The following is a 24,996-nucleotide window of genomic DNA, read 5'->3' as shown; positions in this document are numbered from 1 at the left end:
TTATGCATTCTATGGGTCAGTAGAAATTTAAATTTTATAATCAAACTGCTTACAAAATTTTAAAGATTTTTTTCGTGGAAATAGTGTTAATTTAAGAAAGTATCCGAAAAATCAAAATAATTTACTTTTGAAAGTCAAAATAATTCCTTTCGAAACCCCCGAAAATATCACGGGAAACTTCCAAAAAATTTAAGAAAAAAATCGATGAAATTAGAAAAAAAACAAGTTCTACATCAACTCAAAATTATTCCATTCATATGCTTTCCATTGAACTCGTCGCTTGCCTCGTTCAGGCTTTTGATTGCGTAGACCAGTTGATTGATCTATCATGACATAACGCACAATGAGTGGATCAACATTTCCGGAGACAAACTGGAGCTTCTTTGCTAGGAACCTAATCATATAGTTTGTTGGGTGTTAATTATCGCAAGAGCCAAAAAGAAATGCAAACATAAACCTGTTGTATGGTTTCAATGGGGAACGTGCAGCCTACATCTCGGTGTTGCTAAGCGCAAAGGAGGTGATCTGATCTGATCTTCGATCGCGTTCTCGGCGCATCCGTGTGTGAAACAATGAAAAAAAAAAAACTGGAAGAAGTTGAAACTAGTCGGGCTATGGCGTAGCCTTGGTGTCGCCAATACAACATAAACTATAAGGAACTTCAAAATATGATTGTTTTGGTGCTTATTCTAGAGCAGTATGGCTAGTGCAAATGCATTCAACAATATGTTGTGCTGTACATTAAATGAAATGAAAATCGTATTTCATGTAACTGATTTTGTAAAGTTAGGTTGTTTCTTGTCTCATGTTCTGTCATATTTTAACAAATGGACTTCTATTTGCTATGTTCCAATTCTTTTTCCATATTTACCTCGTAATACAAAAAAAAATAATTAAAACGAAATAACACCATGGGGTAGTATTCGTAATGATTAACTTAGCACGAAAAAAATGACCTTGACGAGTCACTAGACACGCTTAATTACATGCTCTATGAATCAGTAATCGAAAACCACCTGTTCCCACCGCTAAAGAAAAAAAAAAGCGTTTATGCTGTTCCATCCACCGTTCAAAACGATCACGCCGGGGAAAATTTTGAACATTTTGAAGGTCAAGGAAACCCCGTCCATATAGAGCAATACCTAACAGAGTCAAATGTTTACCACCTTAATAATCTGCGCTGCTGTGGTCTGTTTGCAATGGGCAAACCGGTAGAGCGCGGACATGCCTGCCTACCATGTCAAACCCAATTGGGCATCCTTCGAATCGGAAAACGATCGATCTTTTTTTTCTCTTTGGAACGATCTTCACAGTGTGTTAGCGCTTGCTCTTGAACTAAATGCAACTTTATTTGCATTTTGTTTTTGTCTTCAGATTGTTGACAAACGCTGAAATGAATTAGGCTTAAAGCAAACGTTTTGAAGCTAATACAGCAATGAAGCAATGACCGAATCGAGCTGGTGGAAGGTAATTTCCTTTGCCATTGATCAGTGAAGGCAAACTTTTATTCGTTCTTCTTCAATTGTTATCTAAATGTTCGACTCATTTTGAATCAGACCCTTGCGAAACATGTTTGAAAGCATGGTGTAAACAAAGATGTCTATCTAAGCATAAGTTTGTACGACAGTTATACAAATTTTTCTTAGAAGCTACCTTTTTAACAATCCATTCCTGTTGGTATTGTGTATTTCAACGCTAATTGTGAAATATAGAAGACAAAATATATTCGCAAAGCCCCATAGTTAATTAAATTCATGTTAATTCCAAACTATTTTAGCTAGTTATCCGGTATCCGTCTAACGAGAGGGGTAAACATTAACTTAAAAACTGTATATGGACACGGCAGGCATTTCTGTCCGTCGGCGTCGTAGGGGCTAAAACCAACGAAAGCAACGTCCATTTGCTAGAACTCCGCTATAGCAGAACGTTTCTTCTGAGCTTACTGTGAGGTTTGAGTAAGTTAGTTACCATTAGCGTGATCTTGGAATAACACCTTGTAGACGAAACAACGTCCCAACAAACATTTACTAGTTGAACTAACATCAGTGTGATGATTTAATTCAGCGCTGTGTTGAATTATGTCTGTACTATTTCTTATCACAACTTCTGTTCAAGCTTTGTTCACACAATTTTGGCGAAGTTATACAACTACAACATCCCATTTTGAAAAACAACTTTATTAACTGATTCGTTAAATCTTTAATAAGCATTTTACTAAGCCTTAATTCAGCTACATGTGAATTCTTCGAAAATAATAACGCATAGAAGGTAACATCAGTAAGATCTCCAATGAATGTACTTTGAAGCAATTGCTATTTTCATATAATCATTTTGAAATTTTCCTAAATCGGGTCTCGAACTGCTGTCATTTGATCATCCGGCGGTAACGTTGTCATCCGCGCCATCCTTGATTTGTTAGATATGGCTTACTCAATGCATAACATAAATAATCTTATTGCTGAATATGAATCATAATTGGACTCTTATTCAATAAGTCGATCTGTCAAACTACAGTTTGTTATTAACTGTACAAGATTTTTATTTCAATTGTTCAGCCAGTCATAACCATCGCACACTAGGAAAAATACGTAAAAATAATGTCGATAAACGATTAAATAAAATCCGTCCCCAATGCTATTTATGAATCCATGAAAATAAAATCAATGTATATTCGGCCTTCCTCAGAATCTCTTGATAATCGGTTGCGATATGATTGTCAAATGCTAAGATTATTCCAATTTCGCCGCAATAAAGATCAACATCCATGCGATAATATTGGGATTCCACACATCAAAGATTCAATAATTTTCCGATGTTATTCAACGGCGTTATGTCCGGCTTTTAGTAAATTTATTGTCTATCCGGATTAAATTTATAACGCTTTTTATTCCGAAGTTGGATTTTTCTCCAGATACTTCGGAAGTAGTGCGCTAGATTCCCCTAGAGATGCGCTAAACAACGCATCAATTAGTTTGACAGATAAAACTTCGGAAGAAAGTTCGGTTCGGAAGTCCGGACTTCCGAATTCTAAGTTGGTGCTACGCCGACAATAGTTCCGCATAAATTTAGTTCCGCATTTATTCCTTCAGCAGTTTTGTTCGTTATAATCTCCGACAGTTTGATAAATCATGAAAATAAAAAGCATGTCTTGAAAATAAATCATTATTTTTCTATAAATCAAATTCCCCAGATCTAGAATGCAGATTTTCTCTCAAACTGAAAAAGCATGTTTTTTCCCACTGTGCGATAGAACAGATACAGTGGGTCCAAAAAGTATTCGTCTAGCTGCATATTCTTTAGTAAAATGTAAAACTTGGGCGTGATAGAAGTGAAATAAAAAAACTTTCTTCTAAATTTGGTAGAAAACTTATCAACACATGATTATTATTCAAAAGCAAATAGAAATTTCAATTACTTTTTCTGGTATGTAGAGAATACCTTAAATTCGTCAATTTCGCTCGCTCAAAAAGTATTCGTCTATTCAGAAAATATTCGAGTGAAACACGAATATAATAGTTTTATTCGCATGTAGTTACACTAGCACACTCTAGTGATGTATAGCAACATTTTTGTCAATATTCAATGACAGATCAAATAATGTTTTTGTTTTGTTTGAACTTGGCGCGGGAAATAGAAGTACCATGGGTGGGAAAAGTAAAAAGATGAGTCCAAATTTAAAAAAAAATATTCTACGCCTGCATAATTAGTGCAAGTTGACTTATGACTTTGCAAGAAATGTGGGTAGGTCAAGGGTAGCAAGAATTCAACCATTTAATTGGTGATTGGTCGCATCAGCGCCACAAAAATCTATCAAAACAAATAACAGAGTGGTTGTCAGCGATGGTAAACTGATAACGATGAGCGATTTATTGTGCGGAAAATTAAAAAAAATCCTTAAAAACGAGTTCACCCATATAGGCAAGTGAGTTGGAGAGAAGAAGTGCTCAGATATGAACCAATACGAACAGAAATACCTGTGAAAAGTATGGGTATAATGGGCGAGTATCACGGAAGAAAATTCATGTGAGCGATCACATTATCAAAAACAGCTCGATTTCAGCTAAAAATATCGCTGGAAGAAGGATGACTTTCGGAATCAAGTCATGTTATCTGACGAAAGCAAGTACAGCATATTTGGATCAAATGGCCGATGTATGGTATGGCGGAAAATGAATATTGAGATACAGCAGCAGAATCTCTTTTGAGCAGTAAAGCATGGTGGGGGCTCCGTCATGGTCTCTGAGGTGCTTGAGCGCAACCGGTGCGGGAAAATTTCAAATTATTGAAGGAATTATGTATCACAAAATGTTCATCCGCATTTTGAAAGAAAGTTTGAACGCCAGTGCTGGGAAATGGGGCTTACAGGGAACATACATCTTACGGGGTGATAATTACCTCAAGCACGCAGCCCAAAGTACTAAGCTGTAGCTACTCTATAATACCCCAATCAACTCAAAACGTCTCCTCGGATCCCAGATATGAATCCAATTTAACTCCATTGGAAGGTTCTGGACGACAAACTTTTCGTGAAATTCGTGAAAGTCATTTTTTCAACAACAACGAATTGAAATTAGTGTTGAAAGAAAAATGGAAGAATATTCCGCCCCCATTTGGGCTAATTTGGTCAGTTCCATGCCACAAGAACTACAGCCCGTCATAGATACACAGAGGAATCCAACGAAATATTGAATTCCATTCTACAACTTCTGTTTTCGTTTCAAAAGCGCGCTAAACCTGACTAGACGAATACTTTTTGAGCCCGTATTTAATGAATTGTTATGTTTTGTTACCTGTGTTTTTGTTATTGTTTTATTTTTCTGTTTGATTTTTAACAATAAAGATGAATTGATTAATTTATTACACAATGTAATCGATAGTTTTATTTTTTTGAGCTTACTAGATTCTATCTTTAACATTTTCTAGAAAACACACAGCTAGACGAATACTTTTTGGACTCACTGTAAATGTGAAATCCAATGGTTAAGAAGGACAAAGGTTAAGAAGGATGTCTAATGCCTGCTTATTAACTTACTATTCAAACTCAATTCGACCACCCTTTCAGAGCATCACATCATAGTCGAACAGAGAGCTTTAAAAATCATTAGTTCAGTACATTGTTAAACTTCCCCAATGTGCTGAAATGTGATAAAACGAAAACGTAAGTTCGACTTCAAATAAAGGTAGTAAACAAATAAATAGGCCATGTCGAATATTAGTTAGATTAAATGCTTAAATGAAATCTGTCTAGCAAATTATTCAGCATCCATTTTATTCAGCTACAAAGATCACAAATAAACCATAATTCAACCTAGATGCTTATTTGTAGCTTGTCGTTGTTTGTTGGGGTGTCAATCAGTAAGAAGCAAGCCATGACTCGGCCTCTTCTTGTCCGATCTCCATGGCGTGCACACGCACCCACGGACAGCTGCTGTCATCGCATTTCGCTCCGGCCATTTGGGACCACACGTTATGGTGATCCTTCCAAGTTATTTTTTAAATCCTGACGCTGATTACAAAAGATGATTTGATTTCTAGTGGTAAATGTGCGAAGAATAAAATATTTGAGGGATTGTAGCTTGGAAAATCACTAAGCGTATGTGAAAGACCGCTGGAAAAATGATTATGGTTTGAAAATGTGTTGTGGTTTGGAAAATCACACAGCGCGTCTGGAAGCTGCTGGAAATGGTTAGTAATTTGGAAAATTATAAAGCGCGTCTGGAAGACCGCTAAAAATTGATTGTGCTTTGGAATGCCACAAGTCTGGTAGCTTCTGGGCGACTGTCGAGAAAAGGGTTGACGATCTAAAAAATCCCAAGATGAATCCTGGAAGCATTGATGTTGATTAAAATAAATTTAGTTCGAAATTTATACACGGTTTTAGTCGGTTTTAGGGTAAATGATGTATTTTAGACATCTGAATATATTTTGGATTTTTGGCTCTATTTTGCGTATTTTTCTACTTAGCTTGCTTTTAGTAAATAGGATTCATGTGTCTCCTTAACCTTCTTCACAAAATATATACACATGTCCAAAATACCATATTTACCCTAGTGTACAAAAGGTCATATTCCGAGTGGCTATAAGGGACCATATCCGGATGGGCCAAATTAAAAATTAAAATACAAATGAGGCTTGCGACACATCATTTTTTTCTGTTCGGGTGTGCCACTGCGACCAATTATTAGATCTATTGTAGCGACACATCATATGTCATTATTATACTATCATGATTTGAAAAATGACATCCACGAATCGAATCGAAACGGTTTTAGCGACATTGGCGTGGTCCTAGGATATCTGGAATCCGGTTCCGGTGGCGAAAATTCCGAATATTGCTTGCGGCACATCATTTCTCATTACTTTGCGATAAGGAGCTCGAAAGTGACGTCCGACAGTTAATATGACCCAATCTGGCCACATTGGCCAGGTTTTAAGGCATCCGGATTGCGGTCCCGATGGACCACTTTCACAAAAAACAATCCAAAAATATGTCGCATCATTTCTCATTATTTTGTGATATGGAGATCGAAAGTGACCCAATCTGGCCACATTGGCTTTACGGCATCCGGAATCCGGTCCCGGTGAAACACTTTTGCAAATAAAATCCAAATATGGCTTCCGACACATTATTTCGGATTATTTTGCTATTAGGAGTTCAAAAGTGAGTTCCGAAAATTTACATGACCCAATCTGCCCACATTGGCATGGCTTTACGGCATCCGGAATCCGGTCGTGATGGACAACTTTTACGAACATTCCAAAAAGATGGCTTGCGACACATCATTTCTCATGATTTTGCGATAAGGAGTTCGAAAATTACTTCAGAGAATGTATATTGTATATGACCCAATCTGGCCGATTATTATCGCTGAAGCAAAAATGCGTTAAGACACGATTACTGAGGAGTCTCCGCCACCGGGGAGCTTCATGTCGTTCGCGTTAAAGCTGGAAGCTATGGAGCTTATCGTCTGATTAGGCTAGATCCGTTGCCGGGGACTAGACAGAATAGATCGTAATGTGTTGAAAAATCGGTTTCACATCCTCAGGGCACCATTTAACCAGCCACTATGCTCCAATCGGAATCTCTGGACAAACCTCGGCCATCCACTGGAATGAGAAAGATTCTGATCTCTATGGCGAACGCCAAAGAGACTTTAAGACTGGTGCAGGTTATGCAACAGCCCTGCACGGATGCGGGTGAGGATAGATCCGCCGGCAGACATTATCTGAGTAGTTGGCTGAAGATTTGAGTATTTGAAGATTCAAAGAGTTGAAGTATTGAAAGTTTGCAGATTTGAATATTTGAATGTTTACAGAGTTGAAGATCTAAGGATTGGAAGATTTGACAATTTGATGATTGGAAGATTTGGAGATTTAGAGATTTGAAAATTTGAAGATTTATATATATTTAAATATTTGAAGGATGAATTTTGAAGAGCTTGAGCTTGAGCTTGATTGACTGCTCGTCGTTGCTACTCCATTATGACCAGATCAGCTGTTCTTGCACAGGGAACCAACAGATGTTTGCTTGGGACTAGCTCACATCTTCAATGTAGAAGTACTGGTGATCTCATTTGTTAGGTCATACTGGCGCCTGCCACGTCAGAATGCAAGTCAGGGGGAGGAAATGGTTTTTTTTTTTTGGTTAGGTTCGAGAGGCAGAGGTCCGTCTTGGTTAACGAGCTGCCAATGTGATAGATAGGAGAAAGTAACTGATGGAATTTCTAATTGGATGTTTGGAAACGCGCTTTTATAGTTCATTTCCAATGAATTATTGGCAGTGGCTGATTTTCTACTCGCCGCTATCACATCCCGGCGCTATAGTATATGCTCAAAATAGCCAGCATGAGTTAACCGCCAGAAATTTGTACGGCGAAAGACATCTAACGCGGGTTTTCTCAAGACTAGGAACTATTCATGAAAAACTATTTGGTACCGGTTATGAAGGATGGTGTCCGCTACTACGCCTACCAAATATTTTTTCGATTAAGGTGGTTAATTTCGAGTAATCGAACCGTAGATGCCTTTCGCCATACTGATTTCAGAAAGTTAACTCCTTCTGTGCCGCTGTAAGTACGCTCAAAGCAGGCGATTCATTCTAGCAGATTACTGTTAGAATATTCAAGTTGAAGGTATAGGAATTGAGATGGAAATGGTATGGAAGTCCATTTCCAGTTCTAGCGATTGCTACAACATGAGAAATATAGAGAAAGATACAAAGTAGGAGAATGGAACGGACCTGGGATTGAACCCACGACCTCCTGCGTATGAGGCAGAAGCAGTAGCCATATGACTACCAATTTGAAGATTTGAATATTAGAATATTTGGAGATTTGGAGATGTTTTAATTGGAATCAAAACAGTATTTGAAGATTTGAAGGTTTGTATACTTGAAGATTTGCAGATGAGAAGATTTGGAAATTTGAAAAATTTGATATTTTGAAGATTTGAAGGTTCTAAAATGTGAAGATTTGAATATTTGATGATTTGAAGATTTGGCTATTTAAAGATGTAAGCATTTGAAAATTTATGTATTTGAAAATTTGGAGATTTAAGGATTTGAAAATTTGGAGATTCAATTATTTGAATATCCACAAATTTGAAGATTTGATGATTTATTTTTAAGATGTTAAAATTTAAAGATTTGATGATTTAAGGATTTGAAAATTTGTAAATTAGAAGATATGATGATTTGAAAATTTGATGATTTGGTGATTTGAATATTTGAAGATTTGAATATTAAAAGATTAAATGATTTGAATATTCACAAGTTTAAAGATTTAGTGATTTATTTAAAGATTTAAAGGCTTTGAAGATCTGAATAATTTGAATATGCAGAAATTTAAAGATTTGATGGTTTGATGAAGACCTGAAAATTTAAAGATTTGATTATTTTATGATTTGAAGATTTGAAGATTTGATGATTAGAAAATTTGATGATTTGATGATTTGAAGATTTGAACATTTGAAGATGTGAAGATCTTAAGATTTCAAGAATTGGAGATTTGAAGATTTGAAGGTTCGTAGATTTGAAGATTTGAATATTAGATGATTTAAAGATTTGACTATTTCAAAATGTGAATATTTGAAGATTTCAGTATTTGAAGATTTAAAGATTTAAAGATCTGAAAATTTGAAGATATCATGATTTGTAAATTTGATGATTTGATGATTCGAAGATTTGAAGATTTAAGGATTTTAATATTTGAAAATTTGAAAATTTGAAAATTTGAAAATTTAAATATTTGAAATATTAAAAATTTGAAAATTCGAAAATTTGAAAATTTGGACATTTGATAATTTGAATTAAAAAATTTAAAAATTGAATAATTTGAAAATATGAAGAATTGAAAATTTTATGATTTGATGATTCAAATATCTGAATTTTAGAAGATTTGATAACTTAGAGATTCAAAGATTTTAAGATTTGTATATTTGAAGATTCGAAGATGTGAGTATTTGAAGCTTTAATGATTTGAAGATTTTAAGATTTGGAAATTCAGTGGTTTTATTATTCACAGATTTGAAGATTTAATGATTTATTTGAAGATTTAAAGATTTGAAGATCTGAAAATTCAAAGATGTGATGTTTTGACGATTCGAAGATTTGAAAATTTGAAGATTTGGAGATTTAGAGATTCAAAGATTTGAAGATTTAAGGATTTGAAGATTTGATGATTTAGGGATTAGAAGATTTGAAGATTAAAAGATTTAATGATTTGTATATCCACCAATTTGATGATTTATTTAAAGATTTTGAAGATCTGAATATTTAAAGATTTGATGATTTGTAGATTTTGAGATTGGAGGATTTGGGAGATTGAGTATTTAAAAATTTAAAAACCTGAAAATTTAAAACTTTGAAAATTTAAAATTTTAAAACTTATAATTTTGAAAATTAAAAAAAATTAGAGATTTGATGATTTAAAAATTTGATGATTTGAATATTTGGAAATTTGAAGATTTGTAGACTTAGCGATTCAAAGATTTGAAGTTTTGTATATTTGAAGATTTGGTGATTTGAAAATTTGAAGATTTGATATTTTGAAGATTTGTATATTTGAAGATTTGGTGATTTGAAAATTTGAAGATTTGATATTTTGAAGATTTGTATATTTGAAGATTCGAAGATGTGAGTATTTGAAGATATGAGTATTTGAAGATTTAAGGATTTGAAGATTTGAAGATTTAAGGATTTGAGAATATTTACAAATTTGAAGATTTGATGATCTGTTTATAGATTTAAAGTTCTGAAAATTTGAGGATTTGATGATTTGATGATTTGAAGATTCGAAGATTTGAAGATTTGAAGATTTAAGGTTTGAAAATTTGATGATTTGACGATTTGAACATTTGAAGATTTAAGGATTTGAAGATTTGAAGATAAAAAGATTTAATGATTTGTATATTCACCAATTTGTCGATTTGATGATTTATTTAAAGATTTAAAGATTTGAAGATCTGAAAACTTAAAGATTTAACTTTAACTAAATTTAAATTAAACGCCCTTGAACTCAAACTTTCATCTGTGTTTTGTACTACTTAAGGATCGAGATTGCAAACAATTTGGCCATTCAAAAGCGAGTGTTTGGAATATGAGTCGTGCTCAGAATTGGAGTCAGACGGTATTTGAAGATTAAAAGATTTGGGTGTTTGTATACTTGAAGATTTGCAGATGTAATGATTTGAAGATTTGAAGATTTGAAGATTTGAATATTTGATGATTTAAAAATTTGGCTATTTCAGGATGTGAGTATTTGAAGATTTGTGCATTTAATGATTTGAGTATTTAGAGATTTAAGGATTTGAAGATTTGAAGATTTTAAAGGTTTGTATATGTGAAAATTTGAAGATTTTGGGATTTGAAGATTTGAAGATTGAAAGGTTTAATGATTTAAATATTCACAAATCTTAAAGGTTTGATGATTTATTTGAAGATTTAATGATTTGAATATCTGAAAATTTATAGATTTGATTATTTGAAGATTTGAAGATTTAAAGGATTTGAGGATTTGAAAATTTGAAGATTCGATGATTTGAAAATTTGATGATTTGGCAATTTGAAGATTTAATATTTTGAAGAGTTGCAGATTTGGAGATTTGAAAGTTTGAAGATTTGTTTATTTGAAGATTCGGTGATGTGAGTATTTGAAGATTTAGGGATTTGAAGATTTTAAAGTTTGCATAATTAAAAGATTTGAATATTTAAAGATTTGAAGATTTGATAATAAAATAATTTAATGATTTGAATATTCAAAAATTTGATGATTTATTTGAAGATTTAAAGATTGGAAGATCAAAAGATTTGAAGATTTGAAGATTTGATAATTTGTATATTTATTGATTCAAGGATTTCAAAATTTAAAGACCTAATGATTTGAAGATTTAAGGATTTGAAGATTTGATGATTTGTATATTTGAATGTTCAAAGATTTGCCAATTTGAAGATTTGATGATTTGAGGATCTTTAAATTTGGCGTTTTGGAGTATTGTAGTTTCGAAAGTTTGAAGATTTGAAGAGATGAAGATTTGATGAGATGAAGAATTGAAGAGTTGAAGATTTCAATATCAGAATTAGTATTTGGAGATTTCTCGTTTAACTTTTCAAAAGGACCTAAGTAACATTTTTTTCATGAATTAATTTGAATAGCGCAATCAACAGAACAACATGAAAGCTATTGATTGCAGTATTCAAAATAATTCATGAAAAAAATGTTACTTAGGTCCTTTTGAAAAGTTAAGCGAGATTTGATGATTAAAATCTTAAAAGATTTTACAATTTGATTTGATTCGATTTTCAGATTTGAGGTTTTGAAATCTCGAAGTTTTGAAAATATTATGATTTCAAGTCTGGGACTATACCGAGTAGTGACCGATCGTGAAGAACTAAAGACTGACGACCCAATCAAGGCGCAGGTGATCCAGACGCTATAGTCCAACCGAAATCTCCAGACCCACCTAGGTGCCCTACCTGTCGTCATCGAACATTGCAATTATGATTCGTAAACATGACAAAGAATGAGTCTGTACTCGCAACAAAAGCCGTTCCCGAATTCAGTCACGTTTACCAGAACGTTCCCGAAAACATGACTGTTGTTCCCGAAATCGTGACTCAAACTGCACCGTGATCGACAGCGCGAACGCTTTTTAGCGTGTAATGCGGCACATTGTTTCATGACATGCATAAAGCGTCAAAGCTGTCATGCATTTTGACGGTTGAGGGTCATTAAGCTGAATGCCGTTTGGCCGAATAGTTGAACTTCGTTTCCTTTTTAAGTGAAGTATAGGGAGATGCTGGTGGTAAAAAGTGAATAATGAGATGTCCAAGGTAGGAAGCAAGCAGTGAAAAGTGGGATATGAAAAGTGAGAAGCGAGTAGTTAGAAGAGAGATGTAATTAGTGAGAAGTGAGAAGTAGTAAGTGGGTAATGAGAAAAACAGAAGCAACATGTTAGAGGTGAGAGATGATAATTGGGAAGGGAGAAGCGAAATGTTGAGAAGTGTGAAGTGAGGGGTGAGATACAAGACATAAGACTTAAGCTAAGAGATATAAGAAGGAAGAAGGGGGAAGGAAGCATGAAGTAGGACGATGGAATAAATAAAAGGAATAAAAAAGGGATAAGAAGGAAGAAAGGAAAAGAAAGATGGACGAAAAGGAGGGAAGAAAAGGAAGATGAAATAAGAAAGAAGGAAGAAGAAAGAAAGAAGAATAAAGACAGAAGAAGGTAAATGGAAGGAGGAAGGAAATAACGAAGATTTATAAGGAAGAGAAGAAAAACAAAATTGAGAAGAGGAAGAGAAAGAAGGAGGAAGAGAGGAAAAAGAAGAATGAAAACGGAACAAGGAAGAATAATTCGAAACTGACAGAAATAAGAAAAAAGAAGGAAGCAATAAAAAGAAAAAAAGACGATGGAAGAAGAAAGGTTGAAGGAAGATAAAAGAAGAAAGAGGGAAGAATGAGGAACAAAAAAGAAGAAGGAAGAGTACAGGAAGAAATTATGAAAGAAGGAGGAAGAATGGAGAATAAATAAAGAGGAAGAAAGGAGAAGCAAGATAGAAGAAAAAGAAGGAAGAAGGTAGAAGAAAGAACATTAATAGATAAGATGGGTAGGACCAAGGTTTGCAGGCAAAGATGTAGGGTGACCCACCCTAGCAGCACAATTCAGACAAATTTGGATGCAGTAACTTATATATGACTAAATTTGGTCGTATATGAGTAAAAGAAACTTGTTTATAATATGTGTGTTGGAAGTATGGTTTTTCAGTCTGTCCGGAGGAGCCCATACTCTGGGGTACTTGTGACTCTTGCGAATCAGCCTCAATAATGCCTTTTCGGAGTTAATACATGGCTTTCTTTTCGTTGTTCTATTTGTAGTATATGCAAAGCTTTTCAATATTTAACTGTATGCAAAAGACAAACATACAAAAATGTAAATCTAACTTTTATCTTTATTTCTTCTTTTGTTTTCCAGGTAAACTTCAGCGTGGCACAAATGAGCAACATGTGGAACAGCTCAACTGATATTCTGTCAAATAAGGTACATATACCCTCGCATTTTGTTGTTGTTGTTGTATGTAGGTAATCAAAAATACAAACCTAAGATCAAAGACACAAATATCTCGCATCCTGAAGGTCTGAATAATCCCCTGCGTCATAGTACATCAAATAATCACTGTCAAAATGTTGAGCATAAAGTGGATTGTTTGACTTGTTAACATGTAGTTAGATTTAACTTAATTGGATAGTCCCTGCATAGATTTAAATTTAATAAGATAAGCAACGAACTTTCTTTGAAAATAACGTGATTTTTAATCGTGGAGATTGGACAAAATGACACTGTTCCATAAAATTGAACCAAACGGCGATTTTGATAGGAAGTAAGCAAAGATGCCCATACCAACAATCGATTGATCGAAACTCAGATAATAGAGTTACAATTCAATTGATCCTGAGCCGTAAACCAATATTTTGATAGTGATCCGATATTTAATTGTCGGAATGCGTTCGCGCTCCTATACTGAATGCGTACATGTCAACATCAAAATCTGTGCAAACAAACCTGTTTCTGTAGGACGAACCAAACTGCATCACCGCCAAGAGATACCATGACATTGAAACGTGCAGGCAAAATGGGATAATTATCAAACTGGTTTGTTTGAGTAAAATATCTCCGTCTATTTTGCTTAACAATGTGACGAAAATTATGGTCAATACTGGTTTGCCTGTTATGATAAATTTTATTTTTATGTGGCAATTCTACTTCTTGAATTTGGGAAGGGGATTTGTTTTGAAAAAATGCAGATTTTGATTATTTAAATCAAATCTTTATTTGCCCGAAGAGTTGCTACTATTTAACTTTCTGTTAGGAGACATTATTCCCATTGGCAATTTGTTTTCAATCTACTTAAAAAATACAAATTTCGAATCTGACGAATACTTATAGATTTTGGCATTTTTTCGTACCCGAAAATGGTAATCAGAGCCATGTGCCCGTTTGGCGGCACGTGAGTGCGATGAAAATCAAATGGTTGTCGTAGTATGAATATTTATTGAAGACCAGAACGGGTCCCACGCGACTTCTTTGGCAGCGTATCATCACCTTCGAAATATTCTTTATATTCATTCATCTCCCATCAGATAACAACCTCGCATGTCCATTCGCCATTAAATCCAGAGAGACACATTATCGAGTCAAATAGCTATCAGAAATGCGGCACTCCACAAGGTTGCCTTTCATTTATTTTTTTGGTATGTGATTCTCGGTATCCATCAAGTATGGGTAAACAATCCAATCTCTATTTTTGTGGTTGGCATTGCATTGTAGCTGGCAGTGGGCACTATCCAATCCATTTATTGCATAATGGAAGTGGTAGTGAGAGAATTGACCCAAGCATGAGAAAATAGTTAGGTTTTCTATACCGCCATCGTTGACAAATTATGGGGGAATGAGACTGAAACTGCCAATTTAGAGCACATGCAATTATCGGGCATCCCCCCGTAATATCTTTTTAAGGTCAGCGGACGTATTTGGCTCGAATCCCCAGGTCGCTAAACAGTTTTTGGCATCTGTTTGCTATCTTTCGGTCATCGCTCATCAGAAGAATATTGAGAGCGCAATGTGATTAAGACATACCGGAAAAGGATGACGAATCTTCAATTTCGAGAACCGGTCGGACGCACGTCTGCCCGAGGGCAAATATTTGCTTGATAAACTTCATAATAATATAGCAGCTACATTTGCATACGTTTTAGAGAGCAATGCAAAAGATTGAGACTAATGCTATTTGATATTAATTTTTTCTTAAATTTTTTAAGCTTGATTTTCTTTTTTCAAAAAGTTTAACAATGATAAAAAAATACTCTTTGAGAGAGCTCTCTTTCGCCAACTACTAAATTGTCTTCACGCGACTTTTAGAGCAATTTTCAAAACCAATATGTTTTCGATGAACTCATAGACCATCGAAACAAATTGACAGGGAGGGCCTTCAAAGAGTCTTTTTCATTGTTACTTTACCCATTTGTTAGACTATCTTGCAGTCCTTTATAAGAATCAACCAAAATTTGTATAACTGTAGTAACTGCGCATATGCAAAATTGAGGGATTCGCAATTGTATGAGACCTCACAATTTTTGCAAATTTTTCTGAATTTATTTAGCATGTCATTGCTCAAAATAAAGATGTAAAGTAGTTAGAGGGGGCAGTTACGCTAATGGACCAACTACAGATGCTATTGATGTAAAACTACACTTATGTTGTTTGAAGATCTCTTATAATGATGGCCACTTCAGAATAGTTGAAGTACAAAAAAGCGGCATAGGTTTGCCATATCTCACTCATTCAACTGCTCTTCATCCAGTGACCCTAATAAGTCTGCTAAGATGTTCTCCAACAGAAGGTGCTACCCTCTCATTACCCTATTGATTGCATGTAATTATTCGATTCTTGAGAATTTAATTATGTACAATCAATATCAAACTGCATGCAGTTTATGTTCGCCCGCGCTGATGTAGGCCAACATTATTGCTTATCATTATTTTGCATGTAGGTAAACTGCTCTTCCAGCACAGGACAGGACCCTTTGCAAACTAGGCTGACTCACACCACACTGCATCTATCCGTCATCCGCATAGCATGGCTTACTGTGATTGTTGATATACAAGGGTAGCCCTCGTTTCCTATGGCCGGTTTGTGGCCAAAGCAGACACAGTCACACGCCGTTGCGCAACTTTCCTACTTTTAGTAGTGCTGGTGACCTTCGCCGGCAGTTCCACCGATTTCGAGGAAGAGGAGAACGAGAAGAACCAGTTACAGTGCACGGATGATGACTGCAAACTTGGCCGGCCACGTCTCCGGCCTTTAATTGGGATGCAGCCGTCGATTGGATGTCGGTTGGCTTACATTCGCCTCGATGACGCTGATCTGATGACGATGATGACAATGGTGATTATACGATGACCTAGGGTAACAGTTTCGCGACACATCTGTACTCACAAAGACGCTACTCTGGCCGGCACAGCAGACAGGGTTGTATTGTAACTCGTCGATCGATATCCTAACTGATTGCAGACGGCTCAAGTTAATTGGCTCCGCTGAACATGAACGCGAGTTGAACCTGCTAACACCTTTTGTCGAGTCATTTTGATTCCATTATCAATTCACTTGCCTAATCTTGCCCAAGCAATCATGACGAGAAGTTCAAACAAGGTAAAAGTGCTCGGATGCATACACCCCTTCACAGTGGTCCGATTGCAACAGGCGCTGCGCAATAGTCGATTGACCTCTGCCCGAAGGCGTCTGCCTTGTTGCGAGAGGTAATAAAAATAAACTTTTAAGAAAACGATAGTTACAACCGATCGGTAGTTTCACCGGCCCAAGATCTATTCGATGATACATTTGAATGTTTCTGCTGCACGCGCTGCTCTTGGATTACGCTTTCGCTCGGTCAGCGTGCCAGCTCCTATTGACTAATTTTTCAGGTGGACGCTCGTTCCATAAGCAGTAGGCAAAAGGTTAAGTAACCCGAGCGACGAACTGTGGGATTCTTACATACGGAAGGGACGGTCAGAAATTGTGGAAAATGGTTTAAGTAAAACTTCAAACATCTTATGATTCAAGACTTTTATTATTTAACATAAACGTGATAGTTTCGCACACACTTTATGATTTATTTTTATTTGTTATAAATACCTATAATTATATATACCTTGAAGGGAGGTTTCTGAACCTCTTGAAGGTAGAGTTCCGAGCCCCTTTTAAGGCGGCTTTTCAGTTACTTAAAAGGAGGCTTCTGAACATCTTGAAAGGACGCCTCTGAGCCTGTTTAAAGTAGGCTTCTTAGCCTCTTGAAAGAAAAATTCCAAGCCCTTTGAAAAGAGATTTCCGAGTTACATAATTGAAAGTTGGCTTCCGCGCCTCTAGGTAAAAGGCCTTTGAGCCTCTTGAAGAGAGGCTTCCGAGTCTCTTTAATGGCGGCTTTTGAGTCTCTTAAAAGGAAGCTTCCTAGAGTGTTGGAAGGACGCTTCTGCGACACTTGAAAGTACCCTTTCGAATCTCTTGAAAGAAGAACTCCAAGCTTCTTGAAAGGAGGCTTCCCAGCCTTTTGAAAGAAGGCTTCCGTGCCTCGTGAGAGGATGCTCTTGAAAGAAGTCTTCCGAGCCTTTTAAAAGAAAGCTCCTGACTTTTAAAAGGAAGCTTCGGAGCACCTTCAGTCTCTTGAAAGGAGCCATCCGGGCACTTAAAAGAAGGCTTCTAGGCGTCTTAAAAGGAAGCTTCCGGGTCTTTTGAAAGGAGGTTTCTGGGCCTCTTGAAAGGAGGTTTCTGGGCCTCTTGAAAGGAGGCTTCCGGGCCTCTTGAAAGGAGGCTTCCGGGCCTCTTGAAAGGAGGCTTCCGGGCCTCTTGAAAGGAGGCTTCCGGGCCTCTTGAAAGGAGGCTTCCGGGCCTCTTGAAAGGAGCCTCCCGTCCTCTTGAAAGGAGGCTTCCGAGCCTCTTGAAAGGAGGCTTCCGAGCCTCTTGAAAGGAGGCTTCCGCGCCTCTTGAAAGGAGGCTTCCGGGCTTCTTGAAAAGGCTTTCAGGCCTCTTGAAAAAGGCTTCCAAGCCTCTTGAAAGGAGGCTTCCGGGCCTCTTGAAAGGAGACTTTTTGGCCTTTTGAATGGAGTCTTCCGGGCCTCTTGAAAGGAGGCTTTCGGGCCTTTTGAATGGAGGCTTCCGGGCCTCTTGAAAGGAGGTTTCCGGGCCTCTTGAAAGGAGGCTTCCGGGCCTCTTGAAAGGAGGCTTCCGGGCCTCTTGAAAGGAGGCTTCCGGGCCTCTTGAAAGGAGGCTTCCGGGCCTCTTGAAAGGAGGCTTCCGGGCCTCTTGAAAGGAGGCTTCGGGCCTCTTGAAAGGAGGCTTGGGCCTCTTGAAAGGAGGCTTGGGCCTCTTGAAAGGAGGCTTCCGGGCCTCTTGAAAGGAGGCTTCCGGGCCCTCTTGAAAGGAGGCTTCCGGGCCTCTTGAAAGGAGGCTCGGGCCTCTTGAAAGGAGGCTTCCGGGCCTCTTGAAAGGAGGCTTCCGGGCCTCTTGAAAGGAGGCTTCCGGGCCTCTTGAAAGGAGGCTTCCGGGCCTCTTGAAAGGAGGCTTCCGGGCCTCTTGAAAGGAGGCTTCCGGGCCTCTTGAAAGGAGGCTTCCGGGCCTCTTGAAAGGAGGCTTCCGAGCCTCTTGAAAGGAGGCTTCCGGGCCTCTTGAAAGGAGGCTTCCGGGTATTTTGAAAGGAGGCTTCCGGGCCTCTTGAAAGGAGGCTTCCGAGCCTCTTGAAAGGAGGCTTCCGGGCCTCTTGAAAGAAGGCTTTCGGGCCACTTGAAAGGAGGCTTCCGGGTCTCTTGAAAAGAGACTTCCGGGCCTTTTGAAAGAGGCTTCCGGGCCTCTTGAAAGGAGGCTTCTGGGCCTCTTGAAAGGAGGCTTCCGGGCCTCTTGAAAGGAGGCTTCCGGGCCTCTTGAAAGGAGGCTTCCGGGCCTCTTGAAAGGAGGCTTCCGGGCCTCTTGAAAGGAGGCTTCCGGGCCTCTTGAAAGGAGGCTTCCGGGCCTCTTGAAAGAGGCTTCCGGGCCTCTTGAAAGGAGGCTTCCGGGCCTCTTGAAAGGAGGCTTCCGGGCCTCTTGAAAGGAGGCTTCCGGGCCTCTTGAAAGGAGGCTTCCGGGCCTCTTGAAAGGAGGCTTCCGGGCCTCTTGAAAGGAGGCTTCCGGGCCTCTTGAAAGGAGGCTTCGGGCCTCTTGAAAGGAGGCTTCCGGGCCTCTTGAAAGGAGGCTTCCAGGCCTTTGAAATGAGGCTTCCAGGCCTCTTGAAAGAGGCTTCCGGGCCTTTTGAAAGGAGGCTTGGGCCTCTTGAAAGGTGGCTTCCGAGCCTTTGAAAGAAGGCTTCCGGGCCTCTTGAAAGGAGGCTTTCGAGCCTCTTGAAAGAAGGCTTCCGAGCCTCTTGAAAGGAGGCTTCCGGGCCTCTTGAAAGGAGGCTTCTGGGCCTCTTGAAAGGAGGCTTCCGGGCCTCTTGAAAGGAGGCTTCCGGGCCTCTTGAAAGGAGGCTTCCGGGCCTCTTGAAAGGAGGCTTCCGGGCCTCTTGAAAGGAGGCTTCCGGGCCTCTTGAAAGGAGGCTTCCGGGCCTCTTGAAAGGAGGCTTCCGGGCCTCTTGAAAGGAGGCTTCCGGGCCTCTTGAAAGGAGGCTTCCGGGCCTCTTGAAAGGAGGCTTCCGGGCCTCTTGAAAGGAGGCTTCCGGGCCTCTTGAAAGGAGGCTTCCGGGCCTCTTGAAAGGAGGCTTCCGGGCTTCTTGAAAGGAGGCTTTCGGGCCTCTTGAAAGGAGGCTTCCGGGCCACTTGAAAGGAGGCTTCCGGGCCTCTTGAAAGGAGGCTTCCGGGCCTCTTGAAAGGAGGCTTCCGGGCCTCTTGAAAGGAGGCTTCCGGGCCACTTGAAAGGAGGCTTCCGGGCCTCTTGAAAGGAGGCTTTCGGGCCTCTTGAAAGGAGGCTTTCGGGCCTCTTGAAAGGAGGCTTTCGGGCCTCTTGAAAGGAGGCTTCCGGGCCTCTTGAAAGGAGGCTTCCGGGCCTCTTGAAAGGAGGCTTCCGGGCCTCTTGAAAGGAGGCTTCCGGGCCTCTTGAAAGGAGGCTTCCGGGCCTCTTGAAAGGAGGCTTCCGGGCCTCTTGAAAGGAGGCTTCCGGGCCTCTTGAAAGGAGGCTCCGGGCCTCTTGAAAGGAGGCTCCGGGCCTCTTGAAAGGAGGCTTCCGGGCCTCTTGAAAGGAGGCTTCCGGGCCTCTTGAAAGGAGGCTCCGGGCCTCTTGAAAGGAGGCTCCGGGCCTCTTGAAAGGAGGCTTCCGGGCCTCTTGAAAGGAGGCTTCCGGGCCTCTTGAAAGGAGGCTTCCGGGCCTCTTGAAAGGAGGCTTCCGAGCTACTTGGAAGGAAGCTTTCCGAGAAACGTAAAAGGATACATCCAATCCTCTTTCAACGTGGCAACAGAGCTATTTGAAAAAACAAAGCCTTCATGCCTTTCAAACTGAGGCTCCCGAACCTTTACACTCTAGATTTTTGTTCAGATGCATTTTCTTAACATATTATTCAACATTTTGTTTCGATCCGGTAGATTGCATTGCTGAGTTTTTTTAATTTGTTAATTCGAAGTTGTATGCTTTTGATCTTTTGTTCCGTAGCCCTTCATACACTGTGCTGGTTTTTGAAGGCAGGATTCAATTGACTGACTGAAGGCAGATTCAATTGAAAACTTTATAAATGAGTTTTGATTGAAATTGTAATTCGCCCGCCATTCAGGATTTTTGTCCGAGGTAGCGAAGGTACCACCAGGGGTACATGTACCCCAAGTTGGTTAAGTAACCCAGGCCGATGAAGGACTCTTCTAGTGGTCTCAATATGTTGAACAAAATACAGTACCGTCATATGGGGGGAAGATGATCATTGAGGCGAAGATGATCATTTGATGTGTCAATCAAAAGTGCCTAATTTTGTTTATGAAACGGTAGTCAACAATATTATCCGTTCAAGTAATGTTACCGCTAGGTAGAACATCCGAGTTTTTCGATTATAATCATGAAAGTGTATTTCGTGGAAGAAAGAGAGAGATAGTCATAAATGACGCTTGACTTCGTAGACTTCTTTACGAAGTAAGTTTAACATTCATACAAATAACCTGGAGTATTTTGACGGCTAGGTCATAATGATTTTAGTAGAGCTGTTTTGATCAACTTCACCCCAAACTAGATTACTCCAAAATGTGTGATAATTGATTTTATTTTAATAAATGCGAACGCATTTCAGAAAACTAGTGTTGTTGATTATTGCAACGTATAGCAGTACATGTTTTGAAAATATTTGTTTCGATTTAAAATGTAAACACACATTGTTATTGTTCGTTTACATGTTTTGTCTTAAAAATGATCATCTTCCCCCCCAGATGACGGTACAAATTTTTGTACGCCGAATTAAGGACGGTCATTCCTCGGTAATTGACGCACTTAAGTTTCTGCCCTTCCTTAAAGATTGGTTCCCATATTTTCGGCATAATAAGGTGCAGGACTTCATAAAGCTGCACACTGCCATGTTTGAGAAATTCAGCCGGGAGGTGGTTCTTTCCCGCAGCCTTATTATTTTTTAGCTCTTTGATGGCTTTTCTAACCTCATCTAGAGTTAGCATCTCCACAGATGGTCCATCGTCACTCATGTTTACTCTGTTCAATGATGCACCGCCACCTCCACAATTAACAAAGTCTCGAAGATGGTTCTACTTGGCAGTCATATCGATCTTATATATCAGCAATTTCCTTGCACACCACGGGAAATGACGCTGTCTTTCTTCGCACGACAGTCTCAAAAATGGATGACACTCTACCTTCGTGTTAAGAATTTCAATACCGTTACATCCCGGGACAAAAAATCCCGGGATTTATTAAAATTTAGGACTTCCCGATTCCCGGGATAATATTTTTGGAATCCCGATAATCACTTTATACCTGAAACAAAAAACATTAGACCAACACAGCTAATGAACCCATTACATCGATTTCATACCTTGCATCAGTCATGAAAAATATTGCAGATGAGAGAGTACTCTCACAAAGAAAAACAATACTATAGAGCTTTTTTTATTCCATGTAGCCCAGTTGACTAATTCTTCTTCCTATGTAGTAGATCCTGAACCATTATCAAGCCCATAACCTGTTGAAGATAAGAGAGAGCTGCAGCTACTGGCAGAAATATAAGTCAGTAGCCTGTCATGGAGTGAGGGTGTTTCCTTGTCTCTAATAGGTTATGGGCCCTGCCCATTTTCCGTTTACAGCGAGGTGTTCCACACTATCTGATACACTCCCTAGTAGCACAACTCGCACTGCCCGAGCAGCATAGATAGAGGCAGAAAATACGTTGCTTCAAAAGGGCAAAATGCAAACTAAGCAACTTCCTAAAAATACATAGGGTAAAACGACCTATTATGGAGGGGTTAAGCACCGTGTCAAAACAAAATTGATTTCAAAAATTCTTTAAAAATTACCTGTTGGTCTTTTTCCACATTGCAGTAGTCGAATAGGTTCCTCGTTAGCCGTAGATTCATAAATATTACGTCAGTTGTGCTAAACTTTTGTTGTTTTGTTTTTATCACAATAAAAACAAACTACCGCAATAATATGACGCAGTTGCCTATCGTTGCGACATTTTTTCAAGGTCAGTCCTATTGTTGCGGTATTGCATGAAATTCTTATGGAAATCGATACCACGACAATAGGACCTTAGCACTATCGCAATAATAGGCTCAAATTATTCAAATTTTTAATAAAAAATGTTGATTTTTCATAATTTTGAACGGAATTTTGTCAAACAAAAGCTATTCCAGTCGTTAATTCGATGAGTTTTATCGTATCCACAATTGTTTTTAATGCTATTATATCCAGAATGGATTATTTTAACACTACCGCAACATTAGGACATACCACAACGATAGGACGTTTTACCCTATTCGCACTCGCACAGAAAGCGCACTCTACTTACCGAAATAAACGTGAATATCATCTGCTTCTTGAAGTCTTATTTCAAAAATTCAATTTAAATTCAGTTTTGATTTGAACTCTGTATTATCTGTCCTTTTTCAAATATAAAGTTTTCCTCTGAACATTGGATGAAATCGAGTTCAATGAACATCAGAATCCGGAATCCAAAAAATAAATGTATTCGCGTTTTCAAGGGCACAACACTCAATACGGAAGCAACTCACAACTGTCATTTTTATTATTTCAGCTTTGTTGCGTCGCAGCATGCGTGGAGTAATAAAATGACAGTTGTGCGTGGCTTCCGTTTTGAATAAAGTGCCCTTGAAAACGCTTCCAGTCGTTAAATTCTAGGAACTTTTTTCAAATAGGCGTAACTGTATTTGACCTTGAATTTTGAAACGACTCATACTCTCTCTATTTAGCACATTTGATTCAACTGACTTTTCTACCGGATAGTTCGCAATCTATTCTTCCCGTTGCACGCGTTGGGTGCATTAGTTGACCAAAATAGTTTGAATTAAGAGCACAATCGCCATTCCAAAAATCAAGGTTAGAATCAATTAGGCCAATTTGAAAATAGTTCCTAGAATTGATCAACTTTCCCGGTAAAATTGTTTGTCTTTTTATATACATAAACACTGCTGATCCCAAGATGAATCGGTCAACCGAAAAACCTTGCAAATCAGTTACTGCTTTTGTTAGTTATATGACTTCCAAAAAAATGCAAACTCATGGTGGTTGTTTTTAATTGTTTCTGGTCTTAGGATTTATAAAACAATGTGTTGATCGGAAGAGAAAAATCACAAAAATTGGAATTTGTAATTTTAGAAATAGACGTAGATCACGATAAGCGTAAAGGGATACCGGTGCATAAAAAAACGATTTATGACCGCCAGTGCAGTCCTACAGTGTGACCAACAGTGCTAAAGATTGGACCGGACTGGAAGTGATGTTCTTGGTGTGCAATGGATTGGTTTTGTTCGACTCTATAAATGTGTGCTGCCTTATACGCCATCAATGATTGATCAAAGCAGCAGTAAACCTCACGACGATGACAGGTGTTTGAATGGTCTCAATCTTGTCGAAAAGTATCGTTAGATAGTTCCACTGTAGAGTGGCACTGGGACAAGAGTGCGAAGCACAATCACATGTGCCTTGTTCCAAAAGAAATTGTTCAATTACAATAAAATAATTTTACAAACATACAAATATAAACAGTTTACAATACATTCAACAAATTAAAATGATCGACGATCTCTCTGTGCCCCGAGAGAAACGTCCAATGTGTTACCCATTGCAAGATGTGACGAGGTTTCCTTATAAGATTTTTGTCCATCAGTCAAATCCCGCTAATGTGTTTTCATTGCGCTTTGCATTTTGTCTACAACAGCCAAGGCGTTGAATACATAGCTCTATTTGGTGTAGGATTCAGATCCTATTTGGGCACCCTCAATCAATTTGTGCCATGTGGCACCAGCAATATCAAGTCTGTGTCTGGGAATTTCGCTATTTATAATTTTAATTGCCTATCTTCAGGCCCAAACACAGAACATTCAAGAGTTGGACATACACAAATCCACTCAAACATTTGTCACTAACATGCAAGATAAAATAAACCGTAACACAACCTTCAACCAACAGGAACGAAATTTTCGTGGATGGTCTAGAAGCATCCACAAAAATTTCGTCAATTTGATTGGAGGAAAGGTGTTGAGGAGGACGATTACTTCCTAATCTGACTTAAATTACGCAATCTCAAACAAATACTCCATACAACGATGGAACTTCGAGCATTGCTAACGGTAACGGTAACGATAAAGATAACGAAAACGGTAAACGAAAAATAATTCCTGACGCATCACACATTGATGCCAGAAAACAGGAAAGAAACACCACACTTGGTGACATAACTTAAAATTACTTAACTTGCAACTTGATAAGTGAAGAATCCTGTCCTCAACACCTGAGTTACAAATTTTCGTCGGGGAGCCTGGC

General features: G+C 38.4%; 1 protein-coding gene across 2 annotated transcripts in view; it reads left to right on the top strand.

The window, feature by feature from the left end:
* The window catches only part of LOC134225685 (elongation of very long chain fatty acids protein 7), a 226,774-nt gene that overhangs the window by 50,212 nt on the left and 151,566 nt on the right, over window positions 1–24,996 (top strand). Inside the window, exon 2 of one of the 2 annotated variants that reach the window (XM_062705961.1) lies at window positions 13,471–13,536. The exons of the other annotated variant lie outside the window; for it this stretch is intronic. Coding sequence (XP_062561945.1) covers window positions 13,492–13,536 — 45 coding nt within the window. The 5' untranslated portion in view covers window positions 13,471–13,491. The remainder of the gene's footprint in view (window positions 1–13,470; window positions 13,537–24,996) is intronic. 2 annotated transcript variants of the gene reach the window in all.

This window comes from Armigeres subalbatus, chromosome 1 (assembly GCF_024139115.2).
Source record: "Armigeres subalbatus isolate Guangzhou_Male chromosome 1, GZ_Asu_2, whole genome shotgun sequence".
NCBI lineage: Eukaryota > Metazoa > Arthropoda > Insecta > Diptera > Culicidae > Armigeres > Armigeres subalbatus.
This window is presented reverse-complemented; position numbering and strand designations above follow the sequence as displayed.